The following is a 21,693-nucleotide window of genomic DNA, read 5'->3' on the forward strand; positions in this document are numbered from 1 at the left end:
AAGGTGGCTGGTATAAGGACCGGCATCTTGGCCTGGAGCTACAGGTGGGCTGTAGGTTGCAAGGAAAGCAGAACTGAGCCCAAGAGGACAGAAGAAAGGGAGGGAAAATGGGCCAGGTTAGGGGAGAGGTGGCCCTACAGAAGGCAGACCGTTCCTGCTGGCTCTGGGACATCCATCCTCGTTGGGACAATAAAGTCAGGCTCCCTGACCCCTCATCTAATGATCTCATCAAAACTCTGTGGGGAGGGTCAAAAGGCCCAGATGACATTGCTGAGAGTTTCTCCAAAGACCTTCTCTCTCTTTGTAAAAACCTCCCTATCGCTTGCCTAAGATCAAGTGTAAAAACCTCCCTATTTAACTTTCTTTCTCCTCGATCTATTTAAACCAAACAAACACAGTACCTTTAGTTTATATTCTAATGAGATGATGATGAGAATGATAAAAGCAGCAGCATCATAGGGCTTCCCTGGTGGCGCAGTGGTTGAGAGTCCGCCTGCCGATGCAGGGGACACGGGTTCGTGCCCCGGTCCGGGAAGATCCCACATGCTGCAGAGCGGCTGGGCCCGTGAGCCATGGCCGCTGAGCCTGCGTGTCCGGAGCCTGTGCTCCGCAACGGGAGAGGCCACAACAGTGAGAAGCCTGCGTACCCCACACACACACACACAAAAAGCAGCAGCATCATAGAAACGGCCACATTTTTTGAGAGCTTACTATGTGCTGACTAGGCACGTCGTATGCACCATGACACGCCTCCACGACAACAGCCCAAGAGATGGGTGTTAATATTGTTCCCACCTCACAAATGCGGAGACTAAGGTTTAGAGAAGATGAGTGATTTGTCTAAGACCACATTGCCAGTGAGCGCAGAAACCCTGACTTGACTCCAGAGATCAAACTCATAATCGTAACCTACCCTAGAAAGGAAGTCTGGGAGCCAGCAAATCCTGGGTTCAAATCTGGATTGTGTCTCTTACCACACACAGGTTACCAGCTGTGTAACCCTGAGCGAGTTCCCTCATCTTTTGGATCCCTAAGCTTTTCTTTTCTAAAATGAAGCAAATAAAACCTCTCAGGTTACTCTGAAGTTTAAATCCGATGATTTATGTGACGTGTCGAACGCTGAAGGTGGCACACAGTAGGTTCCCAACAAGTACACGCCGTGCCCCCTCTTCCTCTGCTCGGTGAGGATTTCAATCCTCCTTTTTCTGCTCCTGCCCTCAGGCCTTGCTTAGAACTTAAAAACCGTGGATGAACTGTAACCATTAGAGATTAATCTTTAATGGCTTCAAATTCCTGGCTCCTTAAAGAAAAAAAAAAAAAAAGGAGTTCCAGGCTTCCGGACAGGCGTTGCTGAGAGGCTGCTTCATCTCACCCACCCACCTTTCAGGACACAGACTTCACTGCTAACTGTGCACATCTCCGCGAGCCTGCTGGGGCCTGAAGCTGTGGTTTGCTGAAGGAATTAAACAGCTGGTAGGAAAAGCTCTTATCCCCAAGCAGAATATTCCAAATTAGAACAAAACCTACTATTCAAGGGACAGGGATGGTCTGGGCTCATTCATGTCAGGCTTCCAGGACTTGTTCCAAAGGGAGAAGTTTTTACAAACTGAGAATCCCCAGTGGTGCTGGAAACCCAAACACAGTAGCCCAGGGTCTGCAGATGCACCAGGAAATGAAAGCTGGCTTCATGCATGTGAAAAAGTGAAAATGAGTTGAATTGACTCCCAGTCTCCAGCAAGAGGGGAGGGGCTGACAAAACACAACCCAAATGCTGATTTTTGCTTTCTTGTGTGATGATCTTGAAGACACGTTACTCCCTCAAGAACGAAACTGCTTTCAAGACATAATTGTGTCTTGGCAATATCCACCTAACAGCTCCAAGTGCCCCACGGGCCAGAGGCGAACAGAAGCCAGACCCAGCGGGGCACCATCCTCTCACTTCCCCTGTGCCCCTTTTCTCCCTCTGCCTCCTAGCGCTGGCCTCACTTCCACTGGGCTCAGAAATGAAAATAAGAAATGGAACGGTAATTAGTCACTGTCACGCATACTGAGAGGGTGAATGCGGCCTCAGCCTGGTGTTTCCGGATCACCTCATGTGGCCTTTGCCAGCCTGCCTCTTGGTGAGGCCGTTTCATGGCCACCTATTGGCCAGAAGAATATTATTCTTGCTTTCATGCTGGTTCCTGCCTCCTGGGGACCACGAGCATTTGGCCCGCCCTGATCTTTGTCTCCAACTCTGCAGATGGAGGTGTCCAGTTACACGGGGAAGTGAGGATTTGGACCAGCCCTGCCCCATAACCTGGGTTGAACAACACTGCTTTTTGTTAAAAAATCATCCATCCCCTTTGCTGGCTGCCTATGAAGAGGCCAGCAGGCCGAGGGTTAATTAGAAACTGCCCCCTCTCGACCCCCACGTAGGGGATGGCTTTGCCTTAGGTGCCTCTGTGGACCTGTCCTGGCCGGAGGTCTCCTCGGAGAGCGTGTTAAGAGGAAGACCAGAACGACGGGGCTGTTGGGGTCCGGAGCAGGGGCAGAGCTTCTGCACAGGTGGCACCTTTCACTGAGTTTCGCTGGTTTTGTTTCTTTTTGGAGAGGGAGGCAAGATGATAAATGCTTTTCGTTCCGCATTCCTATATTTTCCATATTTTCTACCAAGTGCACATGGTACTTTTGTTAGCAACAACTAAAGAGATGCATAATAAAACCTGCCATTTATGATACATTATTACTTATCAAATAAGATTTTAAAAATCCATTAAGAAAAATAATTTTCTACTGTCTAATGGCCGTAGGAAAAAAACAGCATGCACCTGGGATAAACAAATGTTTTCAAGGATATTTTCTTAAGGGGAATTTCATGTCCTTCTCCCCTGAGGGGTCACAGCAGGTGAGAGTGCAGCCTTGAACAGGAGTTGCGGGGATGGGGTGGGGTGGGGTGGCAGTCCAGGGGCTGCGTCCTGTCTCGGAGGGCAGAGTGTCCAAGAAGGTGGGCCGGCCCAGCTCTGTCCCCGGATCCCTCCCTGAGAGCTCCCAACACATCCACCTGGACAGACCTCCTTCTGCCAAGGAGAAATAGCTGAGGTCTGAACAACACGATGTGCTTTTAGCTCAAAGGCCTGCTTGTCAAAGCTGAGCCAGGAGGAATCCTGAGAACTGAGGTGGTATTTTGTAGCCCTCAGAGAAAACACTTGCTCACAGATATTTGTTTTCCTGGCTCTAAAGCTAGCTTGCCACGCCCGGGTTCCTGCAGGTAAGCACCAGCAGATCTTACTTAGATTCAAAACAAAACAAAACATCAACAACCAAGGGCAGAGGGGAGGACTGGGGTGGTCATTAGGGAGCCTACGGACTCTCCTCGGGACTAGAAGCTGGTGTGCGAGGCTCAGACCTGGAAGCACACCCACGGCTTCTTCCGGGCCTCTTAGGGCCCCAGATGCCCATCTCACAACCAGCTTCCCGGGAGGTGGTGGGAAAGCACGCCGGAGGGATCAGGTGGTCACGATCATCAGCAGATACGACTCATCCAGGCTTCAGGAGCTCAAGGGGAGATGGCCAGCGGGTGGAGGCCCCTGCCCAGCCTCAGCGAGAGGTAGGCGTAATGCCAGACACCATACCTTGCGGTGTTTCACCACATAGTAGAGGATCGGTGCCCAGCCGCTGCCCTCGTGCCGAGGCCGCCACACCAGCTCGTACGAGTCAGTCTTGGAGGTGCGGGGCGAGCTGAGGATGACAGGTGCCTCGGCGGGGGCCACCTGCCCCTGCTCTCCCAGGCACGGCAAGGGCGCTGGCTGCGCCAACGCCGGCGGCCTCAGAGCCCCTGGGTGGCCCTTCGGCATCCGGGCAGGGCTTCCGGGTCCGGGCGGGGGCACAGGAGGTGTGGCAGTGGCCAGCTTAGCATCCCGCCATGGCCTCAGGGTGGTGCCTGGAGGACAGAGCCGGAAGGAGAAGGTAAGGAAGAGCCCTTAGTCCCCTGGCCACCTGCTGAGCTGTTGTCTCCATGGAGAAAACAGGGAGAAGTCAGAGGGAAGGGCTGCCAGGGCAGGAAGAGCCCCTGGCTCAGGACGTGAAGTGACCATCAGCCCACTGGACACACAGCCGGGCTCCATGGGGGTAGAGGGCTGTGCCCCAGCCTGGCCAGGAGGGAAAGGCAGCCAGGCGCCCCTGCCCGGGCTTCCCGCCGCCGGCTTGTTTTCCTGTGTCTGCACCAGGTGCGTCTGAGCAAACCACCTCAATTTGCTCCTGAGGTGCAGGAGCCTGCGTCCTTTTTCTCACGTTCTGTGTGGGTGTGGGGATGTGTCCCCTTCACTGTGGGATCCACACCATGGGACAGTGTGGGCCTCTCCCTGCTCCACTGTGGGGACCTGGAGGTGTGAACTGTGAATGTAAATACGTCTGAGACTCTCAGAGGCAGGAGGGGTCGCTCCTCCTTCAGGAAGCGTCCACAGACTCCGCCAACACTAGTTTCTGCTACCTGACCTCCTGCGCAGGAGGTTGGCTCCTGATAAAGATGAGTCAGCATTACTCCTTGCTGTATTTTTCTCCAGTTGATTCTTCGGTAAGTTTTATTTCCTCCCTAGGAAAGGTAGGGTCTCTGCATCCCCCTCATTGCCTAGCCCAGTGCTGAGCAAATAGCAACTGCTCAATCCACGTAGATGTCAACTGAAAGGAATCAAACTAACAAAGACAGAGGTGCTTTCCTTTGTGCTAGACCAGTGGCTGTCCAGCTGGGTTCTACGGAACTCTCGGAAGCCACAGGTTCTGCAAACTAATTTAAAAGGTTTTTGTTTTTTTCTAAATACAGTATTTAAATGGGTCATCTGCACTTCTGACTTATTAGGAAGTCAATGTAAATTTAAACTTACAACTAAAAGCCACATTTATTTATTTTATATACTGGGGGTTTAGCTGGATTCCATTTGAGAAAAGGGTTCTATAAATGTTCAGCTGGAATCTCAGACCCTTGGGCTGCACTCACCCGGCCTGGCGGTCCTCAGCTGGACCACAGCGTGGGCGCTCCCGACTTCATTCTCGGCCATGCACTGGTAGACGCCTTCATCCTCGGGCCCTACACTGACCACCCGCAGGGCCCTACGGGACAGTCGGAGGCGCTGGCTGGAGGTGAGGGGCACGGCGTTCCTTAGCCACAGCACGGAGGGTGGGGGGTTCCCTCGCACCTCACAGGTGAGCTTGGCGCTCTGGCCCCAAGGGATGACCAGCTGGGACAGCTCCATGGTGACCTCGGGGGGTTCTGCCAGGAAACCAGAGCAGAGGTAAGAAAGGCTGAGCCCTTCCATCCAGGCCCAGACAGGCTGGGGAGGGGACTGCTGTTGGGCAAGGCTCCCTCCTTCCCCATGACGTTGGTAGAGGAGAGAAAAGGTCCCATGTCTCCTTCATCAGAGTCGTGACAGGGAAGGGCTACCGGGCCCCTACACCCTGGCCCCTGGGATCCAAGGCCTCCTGCTCTCTCCGTTCTCCTCCATCACTCACTTGGCACGTGACCTCTCACAAGGCACGTGACCCTGTCTGAGCCTCAGCTTATGAGCTTCTAGAGAGGCCGTGCAGATAAGAGAAGGCCCAGGAAAAGAAGGACTACAGAAGACACTCACCGAACACCTGGACGTTGTAGAGGATGACCGCAGCCCCGGGATCCCCAACCCCGTTGTCAGCCATGCAGCGGTAGGTCCCGGAGTCCTCGTCACTGGTGGTGTCGATGAGGAGGTTGCTCAGCAGGAAACGTGTCTTGTTGTAGCTGGCGACACTGGACCCATCCTTGGCCCAGGTGACCCTTGGGGGTGGGATCCCACCGGCCACACACTCCAGGATGAGACTCTGGCCTTTGGTGACAACGATGGTCTGGGCCTCTGGCGGGTAGATGATGTGGGCAGCCTCAGCAGTGGAGCCTGGAGGGGCAAGGAGAGGAAGGACAGCGTGTAGGACCAGGACTGGGCGCAGAGGATCCCCTCCGCCCTGCCTCAGGTGACCCAGCCCCAGGCGGCAGCCTGGAGACTGTGGATTTGGAATCAAACAGCTCTTCAGGGGCTTATGACCTATGTCAAGTGGGGCAAGATACTAATTCCCTTGGGCTCCCCAAGGTCCTCCTGCAGAGAGCTGTCACGAGGAAGAAGTGAGACAGCAGTGCAGCAGTAGCATCAACACAACACATGCCGGATGCCCCTCCGGCCCCAGCCCCCCTCCGTCAATGAGATCCTCCCCTTACGGCGCACGCGCAGCCTGTCACTGGTGCCCGAGGTTTTCACTTCCTGGGTCACTGGGTTGTAGGCAGCGCACTTGTACATCCCCTCGTCCTCCTGGCTGGCGTTCACAATCTGGAGGTTCCCCGACGGCATGATCAGGTAGTTATCTGAAGAGAGGACAGGGGTGAATTTGGGCCCGGAATACTGTACTCAGCAGCTCCCGCAAAGGATCGGGGCAGGTAGGGCCCAAGTCAGAAGTTGTATACCTGAATTCCAACAAGCCCAAACTGAAAATGCTATTCTCCCCATAAAACCTCACACCTAGTGGGGCGGAAGTGTCGGGAGTGACACTAACCAACCAGCCAACAAACTGGCTGGCTGACACCCCACCACCATCCCAAGTTCATACATGGGTCTGTGGAAGAGCATTTTATAACTTTTAAGGGAGCTTGGGTGCCATGGCAAGGAGGCAGGATTTGGGATCTGCCAGACCTGGACTCCAGCTCTGGATCTGCCGCATACTAACTGTGTGATCCTGGGCAAGTTAATTAACCTCTCAGATCCTGTTTCCTCATTTGTAAAACAGCATGATGTGTGCTGCCTCAGAGCCATTTGTAAGGACTGAGAGGCCCGTGCTGCACACATGGGAGACGAGCTGATCATTCCTGCAAGCCACCAGGAAGGAGGGAATTGACTTTAGAATTTCCCATCAGTCTCTGTCATGGTCACAGCTCTGAGCCATCTCACTGCTGAATTTCTGCAGCCAGGGAGGGATATGCTAAGCCCCAAGCCCCACCCTCTCCATGAATACCACTGAAGCCCTTCCCCCTGCATCGCTGGCCTGCTAGGCTCTGTCTGCTTCTGGACCAGGGGTGCCATGGGGGTGGGGTCCCAGGGCTGAGTTCAGCTTCTTTCCACAGGAGACAGATTCACAGCGACTCACAGTACACTTGGTGACTGGGTTGGTGTTTAGCTTCCTGGCAGGCAAAGCACTGGTCATCAGCTCTGAGCTTCCTGGTGGCCTGCCCTTGGCAATCTGGATGTCCCTGCAGTCTAGAATCATTGAGTCTGGTACCTGCCTGTCACTGGGCCGCCCCCGGTGTGAGCTGCTTAGGCAAACGCCAAATGGAAAGGAAAAAGCCCTTGACTTGTGGGATGGGCAGGCCTTCTCTAGGGGCTACTGCCAGGCCTCTGCTAGGGACAATAGACATTCATACTCTCCTCAGTCTCCGGTTATTTCTGAGTGGCAGGATTAGGCTTTTTACCCTTAAAAAAAAAAGTTTTTTGTATTTTCTACAGTAAACATATACTCCCCTTTCATAACCAGAAAGTTAACAAAGATATTTTAAAATCTCTAGGACATTTAAAAAGGTACACATTTTGAAGTGTCGGGTCCAGCCATAGGGTCTACTTGGCCTTGGGTGCAGGTCAGTTGTGGAAAGAAGCTGACTTGGCCTTGAGAGAGAGCTTCTCTCCCTGCTGGCACTCTGTGGGCGAAAGCTTGGTCGCCGCTGGACCAGCTGTCACGTCCACTTAGCAGGAAGCTGTGACTGTTGAGACGGTTGCGTTACCGGCTCTGCTGTGCGGGGGAAGAGCCCCGTCTCCCAGCAGGGAACCCCACAGCTCCAGGAATGTCTGGTATGTCAGGCGGCCCTCCTGTGTGTGCCTGGTGTCGGGGGGAGCTTGCACGGGGAGAGTCTCAGCCCTCATCCAATGGCAGCAGCTCAGAGCATCTGCCAGGGCCTCAAAGGATGAAGAGATTCCTCGCGACAGGCTCAGGGGACCTCCACAACGGAGGCCAATCCCTTCAGGATCCCGCAGGGCTAAATGTCAGGGCAGAAGACAGCTGACGAGCATGGGGAGGGGCTGCCGGCGCGTGGGGAGGGGGGTTTGGGAAGCGCTGCAGAGACGGCCAGCTTCCCTCCTGGCCCCGGCCGCTGGGCTCCTACTTGTTCGCTCACCTCTGGAGGCCTCCAGCCACTCGTGTTTGACGCTGTATCGGACCTGGGCTTTTGGGTGGCTCTCAGGAAGGTGACAGGCGATGACCGCCGTGTTCCCCTCATCCACTTCAATCACGTGCTGCACGTCTAACTTGAAGTCCTGGAGATCTGTGGAGAGAAGGGAAGGAGCCGGTTGGGCCTCGATGGAGGAGAGAGGCAGACAGTGCGACATTTCAGGGTGGGCTCGTGCCTCAGTGTCTTTAGTCACAATCAACAGCTGCAAGAAGCTCACACACTGGGGGTGCTCTGGGGGTGCTCCGAGTCTTTCCTCCAACATTTTGGTGTCTAGAGGAGTTTACAGGAGGGAATGTGTGGCCCGCCTCACTGCATGGGGAGCTCAGCTGGGTGTATATAAGCTGAGGGGGCGGGGTGTAGAGAAGTCCACGAAGTGGTGCCTGTGACGCAGACCAGCCTCTTTTGTTACACTGACACGGGGGGCAAGTTGGCTATGCCCATCGGCCCCACTGAGCCTGGCTGGAAATGGGTCATAGTCAGGGCACAGGTGTCCCGGCACAGCTCATGGAGACTGAAAGGAACGATAAAGAATGCTTTTGTCTGTTTTCCAGTTCAATCAAGAATCGCCTTCTCCTCAGACATCCACAGTGAAAAGTGAAAGGCCCGAGATTCTGCTCAATTGCTAACCGTGGTTACAACCAGAAGGCTGATTCCTGCTACCCAAGAGCTACGCAGTCCCCCCCAGTATCCTCGGGGATTGGTTCCAGGCGCCCTACTAAAATTGGTGGTTGCTCAAGTCCCTTATATAAAATGGCGCCGGACAACAATGACAGTCGGCCTGCCGTATCCTCGGATTTTCCACCTGCAGATTCAGAGAGCCGACTACATGTCACGTCATGGCTAATTCTTTCTCAGGGCTAAGGATGGGGACCTGTGGATGCCTGAAGGATTTTCTAAGGCAAAGAGGGATGGATGTCCCCAGTGTGGCTTAATGGCAGTGGAATGCGGGCAAGCCGAGGGTCCTGACGCCAGGCTGCAGTCTCTCCTGACTTAGCTCAGTGGCAGGAAGACTGGGATTTAAACTCGAGAGGCTGGAGATCCATCTGGAACCAAAGCAGGATGTTTCCTAAACAATCCAACGGTCCAAACAACAAAACTCTCTTTGAGCCAAATCACTGCTGTGGCTGAACAAAACGGGCCATTTGTGCAACAAAACCGCATTCCAAATTTGGTTTTCAGGATTGTGGCTGAATTTAATTTAAGAGAGGAAATAAAACTAATAGAGAAGAAGATAAGAGAGATGAAAATATTGACCCAGACTCTCTCTCCATAAAGGTACTCAGAAAGCCCTGGAGGCACCATCTCAGTGCCGACCACACCACATTCTGTTTCGCAGTGTAACTGCAGTTCACAGCAAGACTCCACCTGCCTGTGTGGTTGGTTCCCAGACAAGGCAAAAGGAGCGGTGGGAATCAGGTTTCTCACAGAAGACATGAGCTAATTACCAAAAACAAACTGCTGTCACCAGAGGAGAGCTCAGTGATCAAGGCACTCAGTGAGGTCAAGAGGTTTCCCATTTAATGGAACTTTCAAGAAGTTCTTAGTCAAGCCAAGCCAGAGCAGGGCAGGAAAGCCCTTTTATTTCTATGAAAGGATCACTGTCCCCTTGATTCCAATATTCAACTGTGAACTTTTTAGGGGCAGGGACCAAGTCTTCTTCATGTATGTGTCCTCTGAACCTAACCAGTGCCTGGCGCAAGTAGATGCTCAGTGAATGCTGAATGACCAATGAGTGACTGTCTCGGAGCTGGGCCACTCAAGTCAGGTACGAGATGCCCATGCATGTTGCCTGTGAACTCAAATTTCATAGTTGAGTTGGGTCTATAGTATGAGCTCAAGGGCTTTAGCACAACAAATTTTCCATGAACCTTTTATCCAAGCGTGGCCAACCTTTATCTAAGTTTGGATATTTTGAAAATAGGATGTTTCTTGAGTGATTACTTCCAGGGTCACAGGAAAGAGATAAAATAGGTGTAATAAATGTGGAATAAGAAATACATGCTGTTGGTCGGGATAAGGTGGCAGAGTAGAAGACCTTGAGCTCACCTCCTCCCACGAGCACACCAAAATCACAACTAACTGCTGAAGAGCCATCAGTAGAAAAGACTGGAACCTACCAAAAAGACATATTCTACATCCAAGAGACAAAGAAGGAACCACAACAAGATGGTAGTAGGGGCACACTTGAGATATAATCAAATCCCATACCCCGAGGTGGGCAACCCACAAACCAGAGAATAATATATCACGGAAGTTCTCCCACGGGAACAAGAGAGAGTTCTGAGCCCCATGTCAGGCTCCCCAGCTTGGGGGTCTGGCATCGAGAGGCGGAGACCCCAGAACATTTGGCTTTAAAGGTCAGTGGGGCTTGGTCGCAGGAGCTCCACACGACTGGGGGAAACAGAGATCCACTCTTAGAGGACACACACGAGGTCTTGTGTGCACTGGGACCCAGGGCAAAAGCAGTGACTTCATAGGAGCCTTGGCCAGACCTACCTGCTGGTCTTGGAGGGTCTCCTGGGGAGGCAGGGGGTGGCTGTGGCTCTTTCTTGGGACATAAAAGCTGGCGGCGAACGTATCGGGATTACTCATCTGAAGGCTGACATCTTGCTTGGGTCATTAGCACCAAGACCTGACCCCACCCAACAGCCTGCAGGCTCCAGTGCTGGCACCCCTCTGCCAAACAACCAACGGGGCAGGAACACAGTCCCACCCATCAACAGACAGGCTGCTTAAAGACTTCCTGAGCACACAGCCACCTCTAAACACGCTCCTTGACACAGCCCTGCCCACCAGATGGCCAAGACCCAATTCTACCCATCAGTGGGCAGGCACTGGCACCTCCCACCAGGAAGCCTGCACAAACCTCTAGACCAGCCTCACCCACCGGGGGGGCAGACACCAGAAGCAAGAAAAACAGTCACATAGCCTGCGGAACTGAGTCCAAAAACACAGGTCTGGACCTACCCTGGGACCAGCCGGTCCCTGGCCACCAGGTGACGAGAGGGGAGTGTACTGCTGGGATACACAGGACATCCCCTACTGAGGGTCACTTCTCCATGGCTGGGAAACATAACTAACCTTCCACATACATAAAAATACAAATAGAAGTTTAGACAAAATGACACGACAGAGGAATACGTTCCAGATAAAGGAACAAGATAAAACCCCAGAAGAACAACTGAGTGATGTGGAGATAGGCCATCTACCAGAAAAAAAGTTCTGAGTAATGATTGTAAAGATGATCCAAGAACTTGGGAAAAGAATGGATGCACAGAGCAAGAAGTTACAAGACGTTTTAAACTAAGAATTAGAAAATATATAAAGAACTAATCAGTTGAAGAATAACTGAAATGAAAAATACACCAGAAGAAATACACGCTGTTGACTGAGTAGTGTGGCAAAAACAATGACAGAATGCCTGATTCATCTCTATGGCCACATTTTGCTTTCCAGGCTGAACCAGTGGGTCCTGGGGGTCAAGGTGAGCTCTCTCATGGATTCCTTCCTTTGGGTGGGTGCAGGGCCTTCTAGGCTCTTAAAGAATTATCTAATCATTATTTAATTTTGTGTTGGTGATAACCAACCCAAACTAAGTTGCAAATTCCTGGCGGGCAACCTATTAATTTTGCACTCCATGCCCCCGCCCCAAGCCCCACTGCACCGTCTTCAGGATGCACCATGCTCACTTGGTCCTTGTCGAGTGACTAGTTTGGAAGGCTGTGCCCAAGGCCGGCTTGGTGGGCCCTGCGCTTGGAAGACTTTCACTTTGCACTGAGCCCCACAAAATATGTAGCCCAGTCTTGGCTGAGCCTCTCAGCCAAGAGAGCGGATGTGTTTTCTCCCAGAGAGAAGGAAGGGTGGACTGCCTGGGCTCAGTGTGTTCTAGCTGGATGTTGCTATCTGCTTTCCCAAGCAAGGCACTTCAGCAATGCAAAGGTCTTAACCCTCCTCAGCACAGGGTGTGCCCTACCTGCCAAGTCAGGAGGCTCCCCACAAAGTGAGCTGTGAGCGATCGTGAGCTCAGGGGCACCTGGAAAATTCCTCAGTTGCTGAGCAGCGCTCTCATGCACGCTCTAATACATCTAGAAACTACTCCACCAAGAGTTTCTGAGGTTTTGTTTCACCCTTCTCCTTTACCTCATTCTAAGAAAATCTGCCTCAAGCAAGAATGTACTTAAGCCTAACAGATCATTTTGCAAGAAAGATGTGAGCAACGGAAAGGAGTCTGGGATCAGAACGCCATCTCCAGCTTAGCCCTTGGCTTCTGCCCCATTGTAACTGAGGTCTTATCCGTGCATGGAGTCCGTGTATACACCTCACTGCCCCCACACTAGGTAACACTATGCACTCCCCCTTAAGCCCCTCTTGGTGCCTTCTGCATGCTCGGACAATCCACTGCTGCCTTGGAGACAGCAGGCTGTGTGTGCAGTAGCGGGGGCGCTGGTCAGCCATGGCCCCCTCTGTTCTGATGCCTACATGTGCACGACAGCCCATGCGGGCAGGACCCAGGACACCCCAGCTGGGCTTCCAGCTCCCCACAAGGGCCGACTGGCAGGCGAGCCTCCTGGCTTCAAAACAAATAAGCAGCAGTTGGGTCCTTGGCCCTGTCCCCCCAAAGCTTAAGCTTTAGCTGTTGCTTCACTAGACAAATGCTCCCAATTTGGCTGCTGGAGCAAAAGTTGAGTTTCACTAAAAAGGGATCAAAGGCAGAGTAATGAAGTGATGGACAATCTGAAAATCAGAGCACCCCCTTTTCTAGCAGTTCTGGGCAGGAAGGAGGCCAGGCAGGGGCAGAGGCTTTGTGATCAATAACAGTCTAATCAGCCACCAGATGAGAGGCAGATGCAGGGAGATCTAGTTGGCTGCATATGAAGGAAAGCAGTCTGTTCTCAGGCCCCTTTGTCTGCAAAGCCAGTTTCCTGGCGAGTCCCTGGGCTGCTCAGAGCGCCTCGCTGGGAATAAGGGGCAGGCCCTTCAGTTACAAATGGGGTTAGCAGGCCTCAGGCCTCGCTGCACAACGATGGATCAGGTTTCCTGGGGGAAATGGTTTGACAGGACACCTGCCCTTGCCTGTTGGCTGGTGTGTTTGAGAAATCCATTAGAGGAATGTTTTTGCAGCTTTAATCCTCTTACCTTCCCTCAGACCCTTCTTCTGCATCCCCTCTTTGTGTATTCTTCCAACTATTTTATTAACTTGTCGGCACTAATCAAATGCCAATGGACTCACTCCTGTTTCTCAGCTCTCAACAGGTCAGAAGCCCTCGTCTTTGAGGCCATCTCTGGGTTTATGGACCTTCTTTATTTGTCACAGAACTTCGTGCTTTCTGAGAAAGCCCATAACATCTCAGGCTCCACATGGAACCCTGCCCAGTTCCTTGCCTTCTAAGCACTCAATTTCTTAACGGAACATATATCTTCTCATATATCACTTCCGTAGGAGCCTTGGATACACAGATTACAGGGATCTGTTCAGACACAAATCATGCAATATGCTCTGAGTTTCCTCTTCACATTTACAGGGTACATCAGGCTCCTACCATCTTAGCTGTGGGGATAAAAGAAGGAAAATAAAAACTTTCAGAGGCATGTCCGGTGTGGCTGCCATCACCAGGATCACATGCGAAACTACAAACGGACAAATTTCACCTTGAGCTCCTTCTGAATTTCTTTCTCTCCACCTTCTAGCCTGGATCCTTCCTTTATGAATAAAAGGCTCAGTAGATCTATGAATTAAATGACAATATTCAGTGTATGTTTGTTCATTCTCATAACACAAAATTGTCAAATCTTGATTGGAGGCTCCTCCTCCAATTTCTATAGCAAAACGCCCCCAGTGTAATCAATAAACCTAACTTTTACTTTCAGGGAGTTTCCTTATTTGATCGTCTTCTCCCCGAGTTCCTCCCTTAGGCTGAAAATTAAAGTTCGCTTCTGTTTAAGAAAGAAGTCAGGTAAGACGGTGCCTTCAGGTGGAGGCTGCCTGGATTTACCAACATCCCCAACTCCCTGAGCGCTGCGGAGCGATTAAAAACATTCCGGCTTTCAAGGCCTCCAGGCATTTCTCGTACCTAGTCAGTCCCCTCCTACCCTCCTGCCTGTTCTCAGGGAGCACAGGACAAGCCTGCACGCATCTGCCGAGGCTTGGATGGGATCCACCAGATCGTGCGGCGACTGAATTGGGCTCACTTGGCAACACTGCCGGGTGGCTCAGCAGCCTCGTGGCCATCGGCAAGTTTCTAGGCTGACCTATCATTCTACCCCCAACTCTCCCGGCCGCCAGGCCTCAACTTGCCCCTGTGCTGGCTTGCTGCGTCTACGGCCAGTGTTACAAAACGCAGAAAGAGCTTGCCTAATGGAGTACCCCAGTGACATGCTGACCCTGTGGCCCATCCCTGCATGTTTTGAAAGGCAGCAAAGGTACAGAGGAAGTAGAACCAAGCGCCCGGGGCTCACCGCTCTACCGATGGACTCGGAGGCGCTGTCTGAGCAGGTGAAGGGTCCTAGGCCTTGCCTCCCTGTGTGGGCTCTTGCAATGCAGGGGCTCTCCAGTGCCCTGAACTGCTTCACGGATGGGCAGAGAATCACAGCCCGACTTGATCTCCAAGTCACCTGAGGAGCCATGGCCTGGCACGACCCCAAGGTCAAGCCTCTGAAAGGAAGTGCGCTACAAGTGGAAAACCATGGTGAGGGACTGCAGAAGCAGAGTGGAGGCTGGGTCCTGACAGTGTTCCTGCTAGAGGTGGGACTGCCTGGATCCTGGTGAGTGGACGGGGTTTACTGTGGGATGGGCAGGCCTCTCAGACGCCACGCATTCTGGGTAGTGACTAAACCTATGACTAGTCCATAGCCCTGGCACACAGACCACTGAAGTCAAACCCAACTGCAGCCCACGAGGCTGGGCAAAATTTGCATATTCTGCAGTCGGCATCTGGTACAATACCGTCCCTCCAGACACCACTGATTCACTCACTCAGCCAGCCAGAAGCTGCGAAGATACCAAGAAGATAAAGACGTAGTTCCTAACCACAGGAGCTTTACTCTAATAGAAAAGACAGTTAAAGCAACACACAAGGCAGGGTACAACAATTCGCACGAGTGGTGTCCCCAGGCGTAGTCCCTGCCACCTTCACCAGCATTCCAACCTAAGTTAGGTTACCTCGATCTCCAGAGCAACTTAGAAAGGGGGTTGGTGGAGTGAGTAACCGTCCCTTTGCAGGCTGGAAGAGTGGACAAATACATTTGCTCTCTTCAGGATTTTTTTCTGCCTGTTCAATTGCATAATTTTGGCTCCAAAGCTGTCTCCTGACAGCCATGGAAACGTGACATGAAATTTCTCACACACACTTTCTGATGAAAGCAAGGCATGCCACTTAAATAAAAACAGTTTCTATGGGGGAGAGAAAAACCTTGGCAGATGCCAAACATATTAGTTGTTAAATCTTGTGTTTCTTTCTTTTCTTTTGAGTTAAGGTGGGGCGTGCACCTAGATTGGAGCAGTGGGAGAAAGCTGAGGTTGGGGAAGAGATGAAAGGCCCAGAGGGAGGAGAGCCGAAGATCAGAGTCGAAACTGGAGGTGGGGAGGACAGGAGAGAGGGCATAAAAGGAGGGGTGCGAGAGGAAGAAGGAGGAAAAGAAAAACAACCTAGTTTGCAATGTCATTAAATGATTTGCAGTAAACTGGCCTAATGCTTCAGGAATTTCTTGGCTTGACCCAATTAAAAATATATATTTTTTAAAAGACATATGAGAATGAGAAATGTTATTAATCGTTGAAAACAAATCAAGGACGGGAGCCGTTTCTCCACTGAGTCTGGCAGCCAGATGAACAGAGAAGATGCCTGTAGACCATCCCATTTATTTGACTCCAGTGCTGCTGTGAAGTAGGGCTGGCTAGCAGAACTGGGGAGTTTCTTTTGGACTAGACGAAGGAATAAAATGGTCTGAAAACATACACTGGGGAAAGAGAGAAGAAGGAAAAAGAAGATTGACTTGCCAGCAACCCACATCACACATATTTCTCTGATCAACCAAATATAAACTAGAAACTTAGCAATGGAAAAATTAATGTGAATCCCGGTGGTCTGGACTCATCAGAGCCAGAGCTGCTTCCTGGCATGGCCTTTGGCAGGCTGGCGGCCTATACAGGAAGAGAGAGAGGAGAGAAGACGGAGGCATTCAGAGGAACAATGGATGTGAACCCTTCAGCGTGGCCTTTACAAACAGAATTCTAGGTGGGAGAGGCGGGGGCACGGTCTGAAGGCCGTGGGACCCACAGTGGTTCCCGCTTTCCCCTCCACACACCTGGGAACTACGTAGTCCTAAAAGCAGTAATGACTACCCATGTCATCTGCCCACCCTCTCTGACAGTGTCCCGTGAGGCATCTGGTAGGACGTGCAGCCACTTCCACTGGCGTCTCCCTTCAAACGTTCCAGAGTTTCCTCTAAAAATGCTTCACGCTTCTGACGTCCATTACTTTTTCTAAACCCTTCCTGAATCTATCTGTATTTTCAGCCTGTTTATATCCCAAGATGTTGCTTCATCCTTTCTTGTTTACTTCCTCAATATTTTTACTATGTCATAGTCTGGTGAAGAAATCTTTGTTCACCTTCTGCATGCCCTTTCTGATCTTCTAGACTTCAAACACATCTTATCTGGAGTCTGCCTCTCCCTAGACATTCACCGAAGGCCTAGCCTGTGCCAGGCCCACTGCTGTGCAGCAGTGTGGTGGTCACAGAGGTGAAGGGCAAAGAGACGGTGGCAGGAGAGGCCTAGAGAAGTAAACTCGGGATGGTAGGGATCCGCGAAGAGGGGACCCCACTCCAGACTTGGGGGATCGAGGGCGTCAAGAAAAGATTCTTAGAGGAGAAGATACTTGAATCTTGAAAACTGAGAAGGAATTATCTATTAACCAAAGGGAGGTGGGAACTCTCTGGGGAAGAGAATGGAAAGGAGGTTGTTACAGGTGGACGGAGCGCCATTCCAAAAACCAGTGCAAGGCTAGCTGAGGAAATGGCAGGGTTGCTGGCTCTGGAGTGGGAGGTAGGGCTGAGAGGGAGGCTTAAGTGTCACGCTGCAGCCTGGGTCTTACTCTGTGACGCCTTTTCAATGTTTTTAAGTAGAAAAGGAACGCATTCACCAAAAACGAAGCACAATTTTCCCTAAAGAAAAAAACATGCTGTTTCTGCCTCAGCAAGTTTTTTTTTTTTTTCCTTTTGCTTACCGTTTTTTCCCTCAGTATTAAGTGACAGTCCTTTATTTAGATTTGAACATTTTGTCCCATTTGCAGGACAGACTCACTGTTCTATAGTTCCTGGGACTATTACCAGATTCCAAAAATAGTTGCAAGTCTAAAAAACAAGATCAGGGTAGAAATCCCTAAACTCTTCTACACACACATAAAAAGGAGAGCCAAGGAACTCATTTGCTCTCCTGATTCTTTTTCCTTTTAAAAGAACCATCTTGCATCATGTTCTTTAGAGGTTCCAGTGATTTCAAGCAAGCTAATCAATCCTTCCCCTTGTCTTCCTGTGCAAAAGGCTTCTTAGAGTCTGTTCTGGCTCACTGAATCTATAGTTGTACCTGCTTAACACCCTGTGTGGTCCTTCCCTTTTCTCTTAGCTTAGAAAATGAACCTAGGATTTTATTTAAGCATATGGGTGTGTGTGCAAAGAACAGACTGAGGAGAGGAGTGGGGTAGGTTAAGAGTTCTAAGCACGTCCTTGGGAGAAGATGCACCATGGAACTGAGCCCTCTTTTGGTAAATATTGACGGTTGCTAAATAGAGAATTGGAACCCTGGCTGTTTGGGGCAGTTGCTGCCATGATGCCCTGAGCTAACTCCACACATTTGTCTGGGCACCTGTGCCAGGCCTACTGGGATTAGCACTGCCAAAGCCATTTGAAGATTTCACCAGAACACCAGGGGAAATTCTTGTGAGGTGTGAATTTCTGCTTGTATCCAGTAGAAAATAGAAAGGGTTAATATGACTTTGGCCTAAAGCTGTAAGGTATTCCTTAGTCATCTCCTATTTAGGTACTCAAGTTGCTTAGTAGCTTTTAGGTTTAAACTGTCTTTCAATAATTTTCTTGTCCAACTGGCAAAGTAAAATACACAATGCTTACGGCGTAAAGCAGCTGGATTTCAAGCTCAAGTTAGTTATCCTTTTCCAACTATACCACCGTGTGGAGCTGTGTCTCTACCTCTCCCAGCAAAGGCAGATTCATACACTCTGCCTGGAGGGCATCTTCAGACCCAGCTTTCAGCTGCAGGCTCCTTTCCCCTCCTAGGGAAATACAGCCACTGGGTGATCGTCTCTCTCTTGCTACCTCATCCTAATTTCAGGATCTGACTGAACTCACTATGGAATTATCTGCACCGTCCAAGAAACTGCACTGGGCTTAGGTCTAAGTACACGATGTAGAGAGCTGAACTTCGTTTTTGAAGGTCTGAGAAAGGGATGTGAGGACTCAAAAAATTAGAGATAAAGGTTGTCCCGCACACATTCTTCAAGGCTCAACCCTGAGTCTTCCTCAATGCCCTGAAACTGAAATGAATCACTGTTCACCTGAGCTCCCATTAAAATCTGTTTGTATCTCTATTAGGCAACTCATGGGTCTGACTGACTTGCTTTATGGCTAACATGTAAATGCAGTCCACCTTCTCCATCAGACTAAGAGATCCTCAACAGGAGGGACTAGGTCTTACTGTGCTGTTGGAAATTCTAAACACTCCCCAATTCGCAGGACACGAATCTCCAAAACACCCGGATACTGAACTCAGGAGAACGGTTCATTTGCTGGTTCCCTAGTGGGACTCATGAATCTCCAGCCTGCCGGCTAGCCCTATGGATTTTGGACTTACCAGCCTCCACAATCATGTGAGCCAATTCTTTAAAATAAATCTTTCTCTCCCTTTCTTTTTTCCTTTCTCTACTCGTCTTTCTCTCTCTCTCTCCCCATATGTGTGTGTGTGTGTATAATTATATATATGTTCTCCATAAAATTACATGTGTGTATATATAATTATATAAGTGTGTATATATATTCATATGTATGTTCTCCATAAAATTATATGTGTTTATATAATTATGTATGTGTGTATATGTGTGTGTGTGTATATACATACATGCATTTTATATATATATGTAGGGCGGGGGGAGAGATTGGCTCTTCTTCTCTGGAGAACCCTGACTAAAAACAAGGATAGGGCTTCCCTGGTGGCGCAGTGGTTGAGAGTCCGCCTGCCGATGCAGGGGACAGCGGTTCGTGCCCCGGTCTGGGAAGATCCCACATGCCGTGGAGCGGCTGGGCCCGTGAGCCATGGTCGCTGAGCCTGCGCGTCCGGAGCCTGTGCTCCGCAACGGGAGAGGCCGCAACAGTGAGAGGCCCGTGTACCACAAAAAAAAAAAAATAATAAAAAAATTAAAAAATAAATAAAAACAAGGATAAAGGAAGCTAGAAATTTTTTTTTTTTTAATGTCGAGACAGCAATCCTTAATGGCCTATTCTAATTCAGGGTCACAGCACAGAAGACCTTAAGGAAGTGTCTGATGGGAATCAGAGCTGGGGAGCTGAGTAAGAAGAGTCATGGCTTCTGTTTGTGGAACTCACAAGGCCAAGGGCCAGGGTCGGCCCATCCTGCCAGCGCAAACCAGCACCGTCTCCTTGGAACAATAAGCAGCAGTGAGCCAACACAAGCATAAATGGGCAGCTCTGCGGGCTACACTGACAACATATATGCAGTGACACTACGGGCTGCTCTCAAAGGTGGCGGGGAGGTGGGGACCCAGGCTGGAGAACATGTGAGTAGGGGAAGCTAAGAACTTCACAGGAAATGGGTTTGCTCTCTCTTCCTGATAAGCCAGTCCTCTCTCTTGGCTCTGGCTGTGACGGAAGCTTTGCCCCTCCTGGGCTCTGTCGTCCTAGGGCTGCTCCCAGAATGCAGTTGGGCAGCACAGGGTTGGGCACAGGCCTCAGAGCCTTCTGCAAGAGGATACTCCACGGATATGTGCTGACCAAATGGGTGAGTGAATAAAGTCTGGAATTCATAAGATGCCTCAAAATATTACTATCATATACTCTCTCATTTGATTCTCTACAAACCAAAACAAAACAAAACCATAAGATAGATGATGTAATCATTACTGTGCTCATTTCACAGTTGTGGCAATCTGAGAAATCAAATGACTTGCCCAAAGCCACATTAACTCTTAAGTGGGAGAGTTAAAACTTAAAAAAAAAAAAAAAAAGATCCTCGGTTTAAGTTTCTTGTTTTTTCCATCATACCAGTTGGGCTCTTCATTTCACTCATGGGTTAAATTATGGTAACAAAGGGCCCCTGTCCCCTTCTGACCTTTCCTCAAAGGCACAGAGTCATGGACACAGCTGCCTAAGGGGAACTCCTTCCTTTCCTGTCAGCTGTCTTGCCTCTGATCTCTGATGCCAGAGAAGGATAATTCAGGAGTACGTGACTGGTCCTAGGGCTTAAAGACCTTACGGAGGGGTTACATATCGGCTGTCAATTAAACCAGCACCAACGTAAGACTTCACATTAGACTGAGGACTAAAATCCCCAGATATAGAATTACTACCCAGTCACCGCCTATTTTATTTCCAACTATGACTAGGACCTAGGGATTATAGGATAACTGGGAGAATTAACTGAAAAGATAGAAAGAAGGTAAAAATGAAGAATTATTAGGAGTTTATCTGAATGGTAGATGACGAGTGGTAAGGGGTCGGAAACAGCTTTCACGCTGCACGCCAGCTCTGAACTGCCTGTGATTACGTGCTGTGCTGTGTGGAGAACAACGCTAAGGATGCCTCGGGGTCCAGCAACAAGGAATGCGGTGTCCACGGGCAACATCCGCTGTTGGTTCAGGCTCACAGAGTGGTGGCACCCGGGTGTGAAGCTTGTGAAAAGCGAGGTAAGAGGAAGAGAGGTAAGAAAGGAGAGCAAAGTCAAAGCGTTTCAAAAAGAATTAGACAACATGGTCTGAAGAGAGGCATTAGCAGCAAGAGAGATTCACCACAAAGAAAGCTTAAGTGAAAAGGGAAAAAAAATCTCCACAGAAGAGAGTGGGAAGGGCACCTCCACAGAGAGTAAGAAAAGCAGTTCTCCACACAGCCAGGACCACCTAGAGGAGAGGGTGGGAGTGCACAGGTGAGACTTCAGGCAGTCCCATTGTACCTGAAGAACACAGGCTGATGTTACCAGGCAGGGGTAAAGTTCAAGTGCACCCCCTGGCATCAGAGTAAAAGTGGTCTGGACCAGGGAAGTTCTGCTAGCAGCCTCCTCTACATCCCTGAATCCTCAAGCCAGGTCTTAGCCCCCATCACTGAAAGCCCCATCATTGAACGCCCCCGTCACTGAACGCCCCCGTCACTGAACGCCCCCATCACTGAACGCCCCCATCACTGAACGCCCCCATCACTGAAAACCCCCAGTGATCTCTAGGGGTTCACCGAGATGCAGGAGGCAG

At 50.5% G+C, this 21,693-nt stretch overlaps 1 protein-coding gene across 5 annotated transcripts in view; it reads right to left on the minus strand.

Annotated features, from left to right (window-relative positions):
* BOC (BOC cell adhesion associated, oncogene regulated) overlaps positions 1-21,693 on the minus strand; it is a 243,546-nt gene that overhangs the window by 15,533 nt on the left and 206,320 nt on the right. For 4 of the 5 annotated variants that reach the window (XM_032630146.1, XM_032630148.1, XM_032630145.1 and 1 more), the window contains 5 exons: positions 8,156-8,302; positions 6,218-6,361; positions 5,607-5,900; positions 4,976-5,248; positions 3,615-3,922 (listed from right to left, as the gene is read on the minus strand). In XM_032630146.1, coding sequence (XP_032486037.1) covers positions 3,615-3,922; positions 4,976-5,248; positions 5,607-5,900; positions 6,218-6,361; positions 8,156-8,302 — 1,166 coding nt within the window. The remainder of the gene's footprint in view (positions 1-3,614; positions 3,923-4,975; positions 5,249-5,606; positions 5,901-6,217; positions 6,362-8,155; positions 8,303-21,693) is intronic. The other variant, XM_032630149.1, reaches the window with a different exon arrangement.

Source organism: Phocoena sinus, chromosome 4 (genome assembly GCF_008692025.1).
Source record: "Phocoena sinus isolate mPhoSin1 chromosome 4, mPhoSin1.pri, whole genome shotgun sequence".
NCBI lineage: Eukaryota > Metazoa > Chordata > Mammalia > Artiodactyla > Phocoenidae > Phocoena > Phocoena sinus.